The sequence below is a fragment of the Apaloderma vittatum genome, unplaced genomic scaffold (genome assembly GCF_000703405.1).
Source record: "Apaloderma vittatum isolate BGI_N311 unplaced genomic scaffold, ASM70340v1 scaffold7816, whole genome shotgun sequence".
NCBI lineage: Eukaryota > Metazoa > Chordata > Aves > Trogoniformes > Trogonidae > Apaloderma > Apaloderma vittatum.
The window spans coordinates 121,777-137,895 of record NW_009723342.1 but is presented as its reverse complement, the minus strand read 5'-3'; the positions used below and the strand labels follow the sequence as shown (position 1 = coordinate 137,895).

Genomic DNA, 16,119 nt, shown 5'->3' with positions numbered 1-16,119 from the left:
CTGCCGGCCAGGGTCAAACCACGACACCTACGCTACCAGAGGAAGCCTTAGCTCTCCTAAGAGCCAACTGTGGGTAAGGAAACACATCAGCACAAGTAGAAATCCAGTGTACACATGAAAAGCAGCAAAGACAAGGCAGCAGCCTACTGTTGCGCATAAAAGGTACCAAGCCCTGCCCTAGCACGCTGAAACTCTTGCTCGCGGAGGAGGTGAATGCACAGAAAGGAGTACAAAGAGAGCAACAAGTTGGCTGCAAGGAACAAAGTTGTGGCTGGTCCCCTCAGAAACGTGCTGAACCACACAGCTGAATTTCACATTATTGTGTGTGACCCATATCAATCAGAACCTTGATTCAGACCAAACTAAACCGTAATACCCTCGCTCTTTTTTCCTCCAAATGAATTACCCTCTTCCCTTCCAAGTGACAACAAATTGGGGGACGAAGACACATCCAATTCTAGTAGAAGACAAGCATGCTGAAACAACATTTACACCAACACTCCTACCTTCTTGAGAAAATGATCTGACTGAAGGGCTGCTCTGACCATCCTTTTCTTTATCAGAAGGAACTTTCTTCAGCACAGGTGGAAGGAGGGCGACCTTCGGAGAACTAGGGCCAGAGGGAGACTCGGGAGCATCCTCTGTGGAGTACCACCAACAAAAGAGTGAGAAGTTATATTTGCGCTGTAGCTCACAGAAATGGTGCCCAAACCTCAAGACAATACACAAATGAGAAACAGACAGAATCAGAAAAACAGCTAGTCAGGATAAAAAATGATTCAGAAATTTACATAATGTCAAGAGAATGCATGATGGCCCTCAGTCCAGGTGGAAGAATTTTAATGACCAAAGCAAAGATTTCAGTATTTTTAACATGCATTGCGATTGTAGCACAAATTGAAATTTGATGGAACCAACTGACTTTTCTGCAAAACATAAGCATGCAATTTGTAAAGAACAGCTGAAAACTATTTTGGACAGATTTTTGCAAGTATTTGTTCCATTTATAATTTTATTGTCCTGAAACATAATGAATCAATCAATTTACATATCCTGTTCCACAGTTACAAGGCATAAAAGTCAACTAGGGAAACAAGTTTTATAAATAGCCTACAGAACTCTGTACTTCCAGGAATAAATTGCCAGTACGTAAGATGATAGCATCTGCAAAGATTTTCTAAGTAGAACAAATACTTCATCTTCTAGACTGTGAGGAAATTCAGAACTTAAATTCAAATCCATAGTTTAAACCATTTGGATAGCTTGTTTTTCTAAAAGGCTGGGTATGTGTTATGTATGGCAAGTGGACGACCATCATTACAGTCCTTACAGGGAGACCTTTTCAGTCTTACACTAGACAGCCTTTGCTTGGACAGCAGGGAAGTAAAGCTACAAGGGATTGCTTACACTGCTTGTATGCTTGCTCCCCAAGGAACTGCATATTTGTACAATGAGTTAATTCAGTAACATACTGGAAACAGGAATTCTTCTCCCTGCTGAGAAGCCACCACAAAGGAGTCAACCTTTTTACTTCTAGCACAGGAAATGCAACTTGATCTGAATAGATACACCAGTTCTTGGACCTGAACTGCTCCTGATGTGCCTGTGAGGCCAGTTGCTTTGGGAAGCTTGGCATCAACACAGATTATCGGGTTGGAAGGGACCTCAAGAATCTTCTGGCCCCATCCTATGGATGAACACAGTACTTGGCAAACACAGCTATAGATTTCTGAACTAAAGCTGTTATTATTGAGGAACCACTTTCTGTCTTTGATAATTCGTGGACATCTGAGTTGTGGTCCATTGCCCTCAGATTACATGCAAAAATTTGCTACCATTAGTTTGGCCATACCACTGGAAACAACAGTGGGAGCAAGACTGTAAATAAGATTATTGCTTGGCTTCTTCATCGTGTTGTCTGGATATGCTTAGCCAGCGCTTGCTACAAGTACTAGGATAGAAGTTAGACTGCAACAGAGATGGTGCAAATTTACTGCCACACAAGGAGCTGGCCTACTAAGAGCAAATATTAATTACTTTCTGTGTTAAACCCACAGTATGTTCTCTCTGCATGAAATAGGAGCTGGCAGAAACAGCGCAGGTCTTCGATACCTCAGATTTTCAGATAACGCACTGCCTATTTTACAGATTATGCATCACCAAATAAGCCATGCCTTCCTACTGCATTCATCTTCATGAGCATCTTGCCCTACATATGTCACTTTTATGACAATTTCTTAAATGGTCAATAAAAAAAATTTAAAGCCCTCTAAAACTTGAAAGTGATTCTGTATTTGAACAACATTATACCCAATGGAGTGCAGAGAGTAACCAACGCTCAGGTTCACATCAAGGGCAGGGAGGAGGCTGTTAATACCCTTCTGCCCCCTCATCCTCACCAGAAATTACATCTTTCTAAGGTCAGCAGTGACTATGGGAAAAGCCTAGAGGTCTGTGAGCTCTTACAGATGACTGTGCTCACATTTTTTAGTCATTAGCAATTATTAAACTATATTCACCATAGCTACTGGGAAAGTGAGTAACTAGCATCCCATTTCCCTCAACTGCAGCAGCTGTATTGTGGGAAGAGGGAGTTGTGACACTGGTGTATTAAACAGTGGACAGACAAATGTATGGCAGATCTACTGAAACATTTCCCACTACTGAAAACCTTGAGATAATAACTGGGCAAGGGGTTGGGATACAGCAGAAGTTAATAGTCATTCAACTGACAGTCTTGCAGGGTTACAAAAGCACATTTACAATTATTTCCAGTCAAAAGGAACAAGAAAAGAAACCAAGGCAAACAAAGTGAGAGAGAGTTAGTTTGTGCAAGTTATTAAGACTAACAGGTATTTGCTTGAGGGGCTAAGAGCAGCCTGCCAGAAAACCCTAAGGACTTTAGTATTAGTCAGCTGTTTAGAGAAAATATAGTTATTTTTGTCAGTGCTACTACAACAGGGCTCTGATGAAGTAGCTTTCTATCTTCCTGCAAAAACAGGCTAACAAACCAGCTCTGACACTGCTGCTATTTCTTCTCCTCAGGCTTTACTACTGCAGATCCCAGATTAAACCATTTTAATACATTTATTTGAATTAGAGCAAAATGAGCTGGAAAAGAAGGATGCAAATGTCAAGAGCAAGTGACTGAAGAACCTGTCCCTCTACATTTAACTTCTGTTCAGGATGTGGCCACAGGTGTCTCCTCCTCCATAGCCCACACAAACACCACTCAGAAGTACCCAGCTGGGGGAAGGGAACGCCCAGAAGAGCTCCTCACCAGTACGAGAGGCAGAGCGTGGTTTCTGTGGCACCGTGGGTCGTCCTGCCAGGCTGGGCTTTGTTGACTGCAGTGGGGGTTTTGGGCTGGTTGGTGTATTGGAAGAACTTCTTGCCTTTGCACCAGCTTCTGCCTTTGGTTCAGCTTTTGAATTTTTTTCTGATGATGCTGAGATAGAGTCACCTTTATTTGAGGCAAACCGACTCTCTGGAAGGGTCTGCTGGAGTTTAGGCACTAAAATAAACAGACACATAAAATAAGGTCTCCTGCAACACAGAAGGCTCAGTTGACAGATATGCTTGTGTGGAAAATACCATCATTAGCTCACATACCGCTGCTGTGTGAGCATGTAAGAAGACCCCTAACATTTAATTCAAAATCCCTGTGAGAAAAGCATCTAAATCTGCTAGTTCTTATACATGCTAAGCTCTACAATTCAATTGCCTCAGAGGTGATGGCATCTCCCCCTTTTTAACATATTTCGGATGGTGACTAGCTTAATCTTACTCTTCCTTCCTGTTTTTGGAAGCAGATAGTACAGCCTATCTGCTGCAAAAGCAGCAATAGATCAGTGGAAAATGCAGCCTTTGGGGTTTTTGTGTCTTTACAGCCAAAAGGCTGGATATCCAAGATCAACAGAGAAGTCCTGGCCCAGAAAATAAATCTCAAACGTGTGACCAGCAGGCTACATCTTTTTATTTGTTGCTTTTAGCAAGGAGATTTTGAAATGTAACCAAAGTATTCTTTACATAATATTTTGATTTATCTAATAACACTGTATACATATTATGGTTTCCACAGACTGGCAAGTTTACCAGCACATTATTTATTCCAAACAAAGACCAAAGTATTTACAGCAAAAGCTGCACTGAATTCCAAGCCATAAATCTCTACTTCTGCAAGCTGGTGGAAAGCCTGCTGGACTCCAGGTTGCAAACAACCAGAACACCTGCCCTGCTTCCCTACTCTGCAGCTTTCAGAGTGTTGAAGGCTTGTATGTAGCAGGTATAATGATCATCTTTGAGCTTGTATGTTAGCTAGGGACTTTCAACAATTGTCACATCTTTATTCTCAGTAGAGAATTACAGACTACCTGAAATGCAGACTGGGAGCCTTGGAACCTGGCAAAGTCAAGCATGTGCTCACAGATGCTGGCTTGACCTCCCTGCCTGCTCTACCCATTCAGAAATGCTACTTGGTACAGAAGTGCTGAGCACAGACATTCTAATGGCAGTGAGAGGGAGTGTTGACAGATGTTTTTGCAAGCCAATCTCCAATATGTTTTTCCAGCTTAGATGTTTTTCAGCCCAGCTGGAGACAAACTCTGGCAAACTAGAGAGTTGCATGGCGCATATATATTCGTGTGAGTGCGTGACAGGGAGAGTTTGCGTCTGCTTGTATGCAATGGACTTTCACACTGCAAAGGAAACAGAAGGACACCTTTTCTATCTGTGTGTGTGCACACAAAAAAGCAGGCAACATCCAGACATGAAGCAAGGGATAGAAATCCCCTTAATACTCCTTCTGCATCTCTATCTCTAGTTTTCCTGTAGCAACATCCAGCAGTTTTTTGTTAACTCTTTCTTGCCTTCCTAACCTCAGGCCTGCTAGTATCATTAGAACCTAGTAAGTTGAACTAACCCAAAACAAAGACAAATTGTAATCACAACAGTAAAGAGCAGTCTCGGGTAGCTCTCAAGCAAGCATCACAAAGAAAGAACTGACAGCTGGAGGCCAAAAGGAAGTGGCATGCACAGTGCAGTGAGGTGGGGTTGAAATGTGTCATATACAGAGACAAGGACCTGAGAAAAATTTGGGTTGGACACTCCCAGCTACTCTGATGCCCCAAGCACAGACTATTCTGGCTCCTCTGACTTCAGTTTGATGGTATCAGGAGACACACAGAGTACAGAAGGTCCTCCTCAAAAGATAAGCGGGCTTTAAAAGCACTTTATAGAGTTCAGTATGCGCTAAACATGCTGTCTTTTAAAACTAGCTTTAGAAAGGGGTAAACTTCAAAATTAATTTCTGAAGTGCTCAGCCAAGATAGCCATACCTGGATTTTTATTTCAGCCTGTTTTTTCAGCCTTGCTTCTGTACGTTTTGGCAGCCCTATATGCCATGCCTGCAGGATATCTACCACTGTTGCTGAAAAATCAGACCTAGGTTTCCTAGCTCAGCTCACTCCTTTCAGTCCCCTGTATGTGTTACGCATTCCAGAGCTGAATCACTTTTGAACACTTCACTGGCCAGTCCCAAAAGTATGCACAGAGTCCAAAATTCCACCTTGACCTGAGCTGGCTGCATTGTAGACTCTGTCATGTTGAGGTCCAGGACTATGGCTTGACAGGGGTGCAACAGGACCAGGTGCAAAGGGAATCAGTGCTGTAAGCACTTGCAAGGCTCGACTCCACTTTATACATGAGGGAGAGCTGTTTTGTGCATGTGTGAAGTGTCCAGGGGCCTCCACAGCTTTGCAGACAGCCCTGGCTTCAGTCAAGCTGGGTAAATCCTGGGAAGAGTCAGCTGCTATTGCCTATGAGATCTCTATTCTAAGAGCCGAAAGCCAGGACTACTCAGGCTGGTTTGTGCACAGATTACTATAAACCTTGCAAATTTGTCATATTTAGCTCAGATACATTCAGGAATTTCACTTCTTCACACATAGACATTTTTGCTGGCTCCTAGGCTCAGGTGCAGCTTTGCTGATCCTGTTACAAGTCAGCACCCTTTTGAAGGCAACCTCAGCACATGCACCAAGTACTTCCCTTCCTGTGCAACGTGGAACACAACAATAAAAGCTGAGCCATCAACTCAGCCCTAGAGCTAACGTCATGAGACGTGCTGTCCAACAGTGTACAAAAAATAAGCTTGTTTCTAATCTCTCTCACTTAGGGCAAGCCTGTATTTTGCTTAAGCAATTGCAGGCACACAATCTGGAGAGAGAAGTGAGATGTTTGAGGTTAGGCATTTTGCATTTTCTAGAAAGAGTTTATACCAGGAAACTCAAACTGTACCTGTACCGCTTCCATCCAGTCGTTCTGAGCTCATCACTGTGTCAAAAGACTCTTTGGGAGTTGTGTCATTCCCAAGTTTCTGAAAGAATGAGAAAAGCTCTCATATTAATAAAAAATCTGTAATTAATAAAACTCAGTAGTTGTTTTAGGAAAAAAAAGCTCTAAATTTCAAGGCCATAGAGAAGTAGTGATAGTAGTACATGGTGGATACTCTCTCCTCATTTCTTTTTCAGGTCTTGGAGAAAGCTATGCTGATTTGTAACTAATACTGCCACACGTCTAGCAGAGATGCAATGACACCCTGCCTTCTAAGTGTCAGGTCTTCCAACATACAGGACTTGAAACGGAAGGTGTTAGTTGGAAATGGTCCCTTCTCCGAAGATAACTCCATATTTAAAAAAAATCCTTATTCAGCTTTAAAATAATTTTTTTTCCCTGAAAAATTTAGATTTCGAATATGACTGCTGAATGGGTCTTTCACAGACAAGAATAACTTATTTTAAATAAACATGCAGCCGCAGAAGTAGTTGCTCACGTATTCAAGAAATTCCTCTAAAATCAAACCAACCCTACTTACTGAAAGGTGTTTAAAGCTACCCATCACAAGCACTGCTGGATGCTCAGCACCTCTAAAGAAAGAGGGCTCTTGTTTGTGTGCTGATCTTCTGGCTATGTCTCCTGTTCTCAAAAATAGCTTTTTTAACATCTTGGCCTCAAAGGAAAGGTGCCAAGATTTTTGTCATATCATAGCTCTAGTCTAAGCGAGCTTGACTTGTGTATTCACCAGGAGAAGCTTAGGTATGCCGCTGACGTGCTTGTAAAACAATCAGTCTCCTTTTAACGTCTTACCTGCTACCAAAACTTAAGCAGAGGGACAAACAGGAGGATACAAAAAGTGCACAGAGATAAGTGCAGGATATACTACAACAGAAAGTCTTATAAAATTAAGATTAGGCAAAAAGGTGACTTTTTTTGAAACTAAAAGAGTGGGGATGGACTTTTGCACGCAGCTTCAATCTTGATTTGCTATTTTGAGACAATGTGGCAAATGACTTAAAACAAATGATTTGTGCTGATGACCATTATATTTAGTTATATACCTACACGTAAATCATGTTAATAGGTTCAAGATGCTGCTCCAACTGCTCCAACACCAACTCTGCATGACTCGTCCTGGGATCTGACTGTCCCACAATGTTCAGAAACCTCCAGTACATGCCATACAACATATATCAAGCATGATCAACTGCCCTTTTGAGCTTACAATCTGAAAGACTGCGAGGTATAGCACAGAGATAAAAACTGGAGAACAAGAAATGTAGGAAGGAAGCAGCAGGAGCACACACTAATTATAGGGGAAAAAAAGGATTTACAGTAAAAATAGTATTTTGAATAGAAACATAAAGGCATGATCTGTAACAAAACCAAGTCCCCTCTAAAGCTAGCAGGAACATTATGCTTTGTACCATTGGGTGAAAACTCAAATTTTTACTCCCATTTCTCAACTGTCAGTACTATTTTGGCTAAATCTCACCGCTCTGTTTCCTAAAGCCACACGTTTCTTTGTGAGACTGCTTTGGCTATATATATATTTGAAGAGAATATCACTTACCACTCCCAAAACTTTTCTTTCATACCTTGGAAAAAATCCCCAAACTTTTGAGAACTGAATTTACCAACAATTACTTCATGGAATGGCAATTCTCATGAAATTTCCCTGAAATACTCATTTTCCTATTTGGGAAATACTGCTGAGTTGGGTGCCATTAAGACTGAATGAACAGGTTACAGGTCTGCTTGTAGGCCTTGCCTGAGGTATTTAAAAATCGAGTTTGCAAACACTAGATGGAGCTAAAGGATCTTTTTATGCATGCCTAGAGGCAACACTCATCTGCAAATACTCGCCTCTACTATTAATGCCAATTATCTGCACGTCGTATTCTAAGCAAAAGAAAACACACAAAAAAAGATTTTACCATCTTTCCATCTACTGTGCACCTGCTCATCACTTGTATCTGTAACAAGACTGTGGTAGGGTATGAATGAAATAGTAAATTCCTTCTGTCTTTGTTTTCATGTAAAATAGCTCAGAATATAAGCAGCCATCTGCACCTTAAAGGAAAATACATTTTCTGTTATACTGGAATTCTGATCGATTTGAAGATATTAGGCCAGTTGATGTCATACCCTACATCTAACCAAGGCAAAGGCAGTGAGATGCTGTCTTCTGCAGCTCACCATCAGGACACTGTGTGATTTTCACGTTTGTGAATATCAAGAATCAAAGCAGAAACCTAAATTATTTGATGTTGCCATCAAGGATGAAGCATGTGAAAATTTGTTTTAAATAGCAGTTCAATTCTGTGTGATCTGGGCAACATTAAGAATGGATATCTCCGTACCCTTCTGTGTATGGATTCCTATGTCAGTTCAGTTTCCTTGTCACTGTTTCAAACAAACCAAATTAAGCCTACTTTTGCATTCCATAAATGTCAATTTTTACAAAATCTAACAAAAAAGTAAGATCAATAACATTATTTTCTTGAAAAATAAACCTGAAAGAAGAGAGGTAACCTTTCCAACCAGTAAAAAAGGAAAAGGTAAAAACAATAAAAAGGTAAAAAAAAAATACTGGGGAAAGGCAACAACTTTTCCAGATGATGAAATTCAAGTTCTCAATCAATGCTACAAAAGCTCATCAATCAATGAGGACTTTTACTTTCCCCACTTAAAAAACCTACATACACTAATATTCTACCTCAGTTACATCATTTCAGATCTGACTAACTTTAGACGACAAACATTAAAAGACTTGAGGAGCACCAAGCATATACAATTTATGCAGTTGTAAATATTTATATAATCTGGAGTGGCTTGGCTTGTTATAAATTACAGGCAGAGTATAACGCTTACTTAAAATCACATTTCACTTAAAAACTTGGTAGCCTAGAAATCAGTGAGACTATTCGTGGGCACTACTCAACAAGAAAGGTGGGAAGTGGGAATTTCTTTAGAAAAAAATAATTTTTATGCTGTGGATTCCTTTTAATGAGCCACAGACTACTGTGTTAATTTGAATCTGCTTGTTACAAGACACTTATCCAGTGTCTGCAGGAATGGTTCATATGTCATGGCAGGCATTGTAAGACTATGAAGAAAGGTAAAAATGAACTTTGGGCACCTTGCTCGGTCACAGCAAAACAATTCTGCAATGTATTAAAGAAAGGAAAGCACAGCAAAGCTTGCAGATGAGCTTTGTCTTTGGAAGGTAACACCTTCCAAAGTACAGGGGATAATGGTGGCGAATTTAAAGTATCTGAGTGCCCCACATGTGGAAGAGGGAAAGAGGAGTGAAAAAAGGCCAATACTTTGGAAGTTTCAGAACATGCCAACTGCAGCTGAGAGGAAGCAGGGGGTGATAACGGGGAAGTTCAATGGGAAACGGGCATCAGGCAAAACGGGTCAGCACAAAATGCTTTGGAGCAACACAAGGATATTCCACTCCACACATTTGGGAAGTGAAGCAGGGTTCCTGCCCAGCATCAGCACTTCACAGAGGAGAAAATCAGTGACCGTCAAGGGAATCCAGACAGATAAGTGGGAACAATTTTTTTAACATATGCTTGTTTTCTTTGAGCATTAGTAATACAGAATTCAAAGGCATAAAAATAATCAGATGTGGTACAAAACGACATAAAAATGGAAAAGTACAGGAAAAATAAGCCAAATAATGGTAAACAGTGTCTGGAAGCCGGATTTACTTTTCTCTGTGGAAAAAATAATTGAAAATACAGTACATCTCTCCATCTTTCTACGTCACCTTTCAAAAGAGAAGACTAGATAGCCACCACTGTAGTTAACTCTGTCAAACACGTGAGGTACCACTGTGCAGGGGGCTCACAGTAATAAGTCTGTCCTAGCTTTACCTTTTTAAAGCATGCTTTCATTACATGTGAACAAACCACACATCATATAGAGTGGAGACATCCAAGCTGTGCTTAATAGCCACCCCAAAACTACTCTGTAATACACGCAATCAATTATCTGTTCTCTTCTGTGCTTGTGACGGCCTGATATCAAGAGCTGGTGTCACATCCTCTGTAAGAGGAGAGAAAGTGCAGGCTTAAGGGTGCATCTCCTGCAGCCTAGTACTTGGCCTGGGTATTTGTGTTCAACCACCACAGCAGAGAGCAACCCTCCCACAGGAACACCGTAATTCCTGGTGGAAAGCAGAACTGGTAAGTCAAGCCCTAGCCACCAGCACTTCCAGACACAACCCACCTCCCCTGAAGATGCCTAGCTCTTGCTTGTTTTTTCAACAACTCAAGAGAAATCAAATTGCCTTCACCTTCTGAGCAGAGGCTGCTCTCTTCTCCTGCTTGGCTTTCATTTCCGCAAGAAGTCCACTGCCCATCACCTGCACACCATACTTCCGGCCTCCTTGTGGGCTCCCTTTGCTGTCACCCCTCTCGGCTTTTGCTGCATCGTCCGGCTGTGCCTCCTCCAGCGAGTCCGGTGTCTTTAATTCCTCAGAACGCTCTGTACCACCATTCTGCTCTGCAGCCTTTACCTCCTTCTTGCTTGTGTCCAGAGCTGGACTTTTTGCAGCAATCTTGGGTGAGGAGGGCTCCTCTGCCACCAATACAGCCTGGGGACGTTCAGATTTGGAGCCTCTTGATTTGATTAAGTTAAGGAATTTTTGAGTCCCTTTTCTTCTTCTCATCACCTGCTTCACTGGGCTCGCTGCTGTCTAAACTTTTAGCCGATGGTCTCCTAATAAAGACACATACATTTTAAATTCTTCTCCACTCCCCTTCTCCCTCTCTTTTAAATAGTACCAAATGACTTCTCCTGGGAAAAGCTAACCTTTACTATAATCTATACATTGCCCTAGGCCTAGTCATTAGCTAGTGTCTCTGAATTAAAAACTGGACAATTAACATTGATGGTACTGTCTTTAGGATTCCCATGCTGGCCTTGTGCATGGTATAATGAAGAGGGGCAGCCATTTCATCTGCACTGGGCACCCATCTATTTCCAACACCAGATAGCTGTGCCCAAGCTGCCAGTACACATATGTTTTGGGTTTGGCAAGGTTTTGACAAGAGGGAGGCTACAGAGGTGGCTTCTGTGAGAAGCTGGAGCAGTTCATGAAGAACTGTGGGAAGGACTCATGTCAGCCAAGTTCATGGAGGACTCTCTCCTGTGGGAGAGACCTCGGGCTGAAACAAGGGAAGAGTATGAGGAGGAAGGAGTTGCAGAGACAACACATGATGAACTGACTGCAGCCACTGTGCAGTGTGCACTACTAGCACTGGAAAAGAGATTATCAACCAATATCCAGATCTAATGAGCTCTACTGCAGGGTAAAACGAAACCAACTGAATTATAAAAGCACACACTGGTCAATAATCCCCCCCACCGTGGTATATTGAAGTAATTTATTTCAAAATAGCCATTTTTAAGGGAGACTAACTGAATTTATGGTATCTTGACTAATAAGGTATTTTCTGACTTTGACAACAGCAAATTCCCTGGATTCTGGGAACAGAAGTCAAACGTAACTTATAAGTGCCATTTACCCAGCTATCAGGTTTCTATGTATGTATGTATGTATGTATGTATGTATGTATGTTTGAACTTACTTTGAATCCATTTTTGTCACTTTCTTAGTGAAAAATTCATCCACACCTTCATCCACTCTCCCCATGAGGCCATTCTGATCCCCTTCTGGAGGGACTCCAGCAGACACCTGACAGAAGAAACATTTAAGGAAAAATTAAATCTTGATCAGGTGATGACCTGAAGAAAAAGTGTTTTCAACAGCTAGTGTTTACCTATTCAGAAAAAAAACGTTATGTTCTGGATTTTGGATTTAGAGATGTGAAAACAGAGCTCCAGCAGGTTAACAGAGCCTTTCATAGTTTGTTCAGTCCAGCACGTCCAAAAGCAGACTCTAAATACAGAATCAGGTGTTTCACTTTAGAAATCGAAGACGGATTTTTGCCAAGTGTCTGAAAATAGAAAATAGTTCTTTTTCCTTGGTTTCAGTGCCCATATTTTGAATGTAGGTGATGGGAGGCATCTAAACCAGGCTGACTTAGCAATACCTGTCCACCACAACAGCCCTGTGAAGATTAGCTGGTGACTTTGCAGCCTCCTGAGGATGAAACACACCACCTATCACTTGGCAGGATTTCCCACGTGGCCTAGTTCCCATCACCAGTAGAGAGACTTCTTTCAATTTAAAAGCTGTATGAGCACCTTTTAGAGTCCTTACAGGACTCTGTAAGACCCCAGCCAGCTGTATTCTTGGAAGTACTAAGGACCAGGAATCCGTCTGCCACTAAATAGCAGAATCTGTAATTTGAAACAATTTAATTCAAGGAATCTCCTAGTAGCCAGGATAACTCAGACTAATCTCAGCTTCCCTTTTCAGCTGGAATACACATTCTTTTCTGTGCCTCTGAAAAAAAAACCAACCCAAAAACCCCTATTAAAAGCTGCTGTTGACATCAAACCAAACCTCATTAGACCATGACAACATATTGCGTATGAACTAATGCTTTGACACATCCATGAAAGTCTTTCATGGCTGAACTTTTTTAGAAGCCTAGTATTTAACTTGTTGTCAAAGATAATAGTTAATATTATATTGATACCTGCTGTCGCAACATAATACTGGTCTGAAAAGAGACCACCTGTTAACAACTGCGTTGTTGCCAGGCAAACCTCATATTTTCTATAAAAAGTAGTTTTATTCTAAGAAGGATAATGACTTCTCAGACTTCCACCTCTGCCACCTTCGGGGTTTCCTTTAGAGAACTTGTTTGGCTGGAACTTGACACTAGGCAGCAATACATACTAACATCTGGATTGGTCACACCACTGCTGGTTGTCTCAGTGTAAATATCTCAGTTCAAACACAGTTGACACCTATTGCTCAAGTGAAATGTGTCAATCAAAAATGGCTGATGCATTTCAACAGAACCAAGAAACCATTTAATATTGATACTGGAGCACTCCAAACAGTAGAATCAAACACACAAGTATCAAAGAAAAGTGCACCTCGTGCAGGGCAAGTAATGGAAGAATTCAATGGTCTACAGCAAACGAGAAGATCTAACTCAAGTAAGAGAACAGTTTGCATCTGAAAAAGCAGCAAGTTTCTAAAAATACACTAAAGACATATAGAAATGTTGAGGATCTAATAATGTCCTCTAGGCACAGGATTTTCTCACAGATATTTATTGTAATTCCTTTCAGTGATCTATATTAATGTAAAAGACTGAGCTCTGGTTTATTTCATGTTTTACACTCCTAAAGCTAGAGGACAAACAGGTCAAGTTTTCAATTGCCATTTAAAAATTTTTTTTACCCTAAGTTTAAAAGTGAGCCTTCTATGTTTATTTATTAAGGAAATAACTGGCTTGGAGGCAGAAGTAAGTATGACTAAGCACAATCTCTTTCATATATTGGAGTTTCATCTCTTTGCTGTACTAAACCTTCACACATGATCGAAGAACTCATGAGGTTAAATTCTCACAAAAATCTAAACAATACACAACTTTTATCACAGTGCCTCAAAGCTACTCGGGGATGAACAGTGCTGAAGTTTTTTTTTCCCTCCTCACTTTTTTTTTCTTCATTTGAGCACTCATTTCAGTAAAAACTCTGACAAAACTATAAATCTTTCTTCTGTCCAGCCAGCCCAATTTATAAGTTCACATTTTTCACATTTTTCTTATATTTTTCATCTTTCAAAGAACAAGTCCATTTTCCAGCAAAAACCAGAAAAGTATAGGTGTGATCATCTGAGACCCCTTAAATTACTAAATGGAAGTAACAGGAACAGCAAACCACCTAACAGACCTGCTTTAAGCATTAGAAAAGGTCAAGATTTTGCTTCTCATGTTTCAAGTGCTTTTCCTAACCACTGCCTTCTGTATTCTGAAAGTGACAAAATCAGCAGCAGATCAGTTCTGCAAACAATGCCACAGTCCACTCATGACTCTGGCCTTCAAAATTTGGCAGTTTCATTTTTGGAAGCATCAAAGCAAACATCTTAAGTCTTCCAAAAAATTTGTTTAGATTTGTTGAGGTCAGAACTAGTAAGGAATTAAATAGTCCATAAAAAACAAACAGTGACAAATGAGTTTAAGTAAAAAAGTTTTTTACCAGTTCTGCAACTAAATAAACCCCTAACTTCCTAATTAATTCAATACGGATGCGGACTCCCACAGCCTTGCCCTGTCACGGGAAGTAACACTTCCCATCTCCCAGATGCAAGCTTTTTGCTTCTGCTGAGCAAAATATTGTATATTAGAAAAAACTTTTTCACTGTGAGGGTGACAGAGCCCTGGCACAGGCTGCCCAGGGACGTTGTGGAGTCTCCTTCTCTGGAGACATTCAAATCCCACCTGGACGCGTTCCTGTGTGACCTACTGTAGGTGATCCTGCTCTGGCAGGGGGGCTGGACTAGTTTATTAAGTTGAATAGATTTAGATTGGACCTTAGGAAGAAATTCTTCAGTATGATGGCGGCGAGACTTTGGAATAAATTGCCCAGAGATGTTGTGGCTGCCCCCTCCCTGGAGGTGTTCAAGGCCAAGTTGGATGGAGCCTTGAGTAGCCTGATCTAGTTGAGAGGTGTCCCTGCCCATGACAGGGAGGTTGGACTAGGTGATCTCTAAGGTCCCTTCCAGCCTAGGCCAGTCTATGATCTTTTGAGGTCCCTTCCAACCCCTAGCATTCTGTGATTCTGTGATTCCATTGCCTGGCAATGAAGTCCTTGCCCTCCCACTGCCCGACTCCTTCTACACCCCCGCGCTGACAGCACAGGATGTGCAGAGGAACTCTGGGCAGGAGGCAAGTTTAGCAACTGGGAGAACGTGCGAGTTCTGCTGAATTCAAATTGGAAGAAGTAAATACAGGTGTGTTTTCGCTACAATGCAGAGATCAGCCCATCCTTCTGCCACGTCTATCCTTTCCTGTGAAGTGCAAGGGAACAGAACATTGGCTCAAATATCTCTGCTCTGCTTGAAGGTTTCTTCATTTGCAAGCAGTGCAACAAGTACTCTGCTGCCTGATATCATCTTTCCCAGCACTAGAGAAATTTTCAAGGGTCCTCTCTGCTGACAGTCCTCGCGGAGCAGAAGAGGCCACAGGCATTCCTTACTAGGCAGCCTAACTCAGAGAAGCAATGGCTGCCCCTTGATAAGGGCTACTTATCATATCAGCTGTGCTCTGCTGCCATGACATAGCTCTGTAACTCCTCCGATCTGTCCTTACGTACCCCGAGGACATAGCATCACAGAAATAAATCTTTATTGATGTAGTATGCCAAGGAAATGGAACTGTGGGAACTCCACACACATATACTTGGGTTCACATCAATGCCTTTTCGTAGACAGACAGTGCTCTTCTGTTTTGCTTTTCTAAGGCAGGCTCCAGTATGAAAAGCAGATTTGTAACTATGCAGATTTGCTGGCCCAAACACCATCTTTAGCTAAGGAGCTGTGGGAAGCTGGGTGTTACAGAGCAGCTCCTCTGAGACCTGACAGAAATAAGAATTCATGCCAAGTTACCACATCTTAATGCAAGCAGAAAAAAAAAGGATTAAGAATTAACAAACCCTTGCAATATAATTGAAAAGCCTCATGATATTTTGTGCGTTTCCTGTGAAAGCTCCAAGTACCTCCAGAAATTGCTTCCACAAAAAAAAAAAGGAAATTAAAAAAAGATAAAATACATCTTGGTTTTAGGCTGTGTTAAACAAGACACAAAGCTTGTAATAGCAAGCACACTAAAAGACATGAATACC

The 16,119-nt window shown here is 41.3% G+C and overlaps 1 protein-coding gene across 1 annotated transcript in view; it reads right to left on the bottom strand.

Moving 5' to 3' along the window:
- Positions 1–506: 506 nt before the first annotated feature.
- LOC104275960 (leucine-rich repeat-containing protein 16A-like) overlaps positions 507–16,119 on the bottom strand; it is a gene marked incomplete at its 3' end in the record, with an annotated part of 127,178 nt that continues 111,565 nt past the window's right edge. Inside the window, 6 exon segments of the mRNA XM_009872076.1 lie at positions 507–641; positions 3,281–3,514; positions 6,298–6,376; positions 10,646–10,994; positions 10,996–11,070; positions 11,943–12,049. Coding sequence (XP_009870378.1) covers positions 507–641; positions 3,281–3,514; positions 6,298–6,376; positions 10,646–10,994; positions 10,996–11,070; positions 11,943–12,049 — 979 coding nt within the window.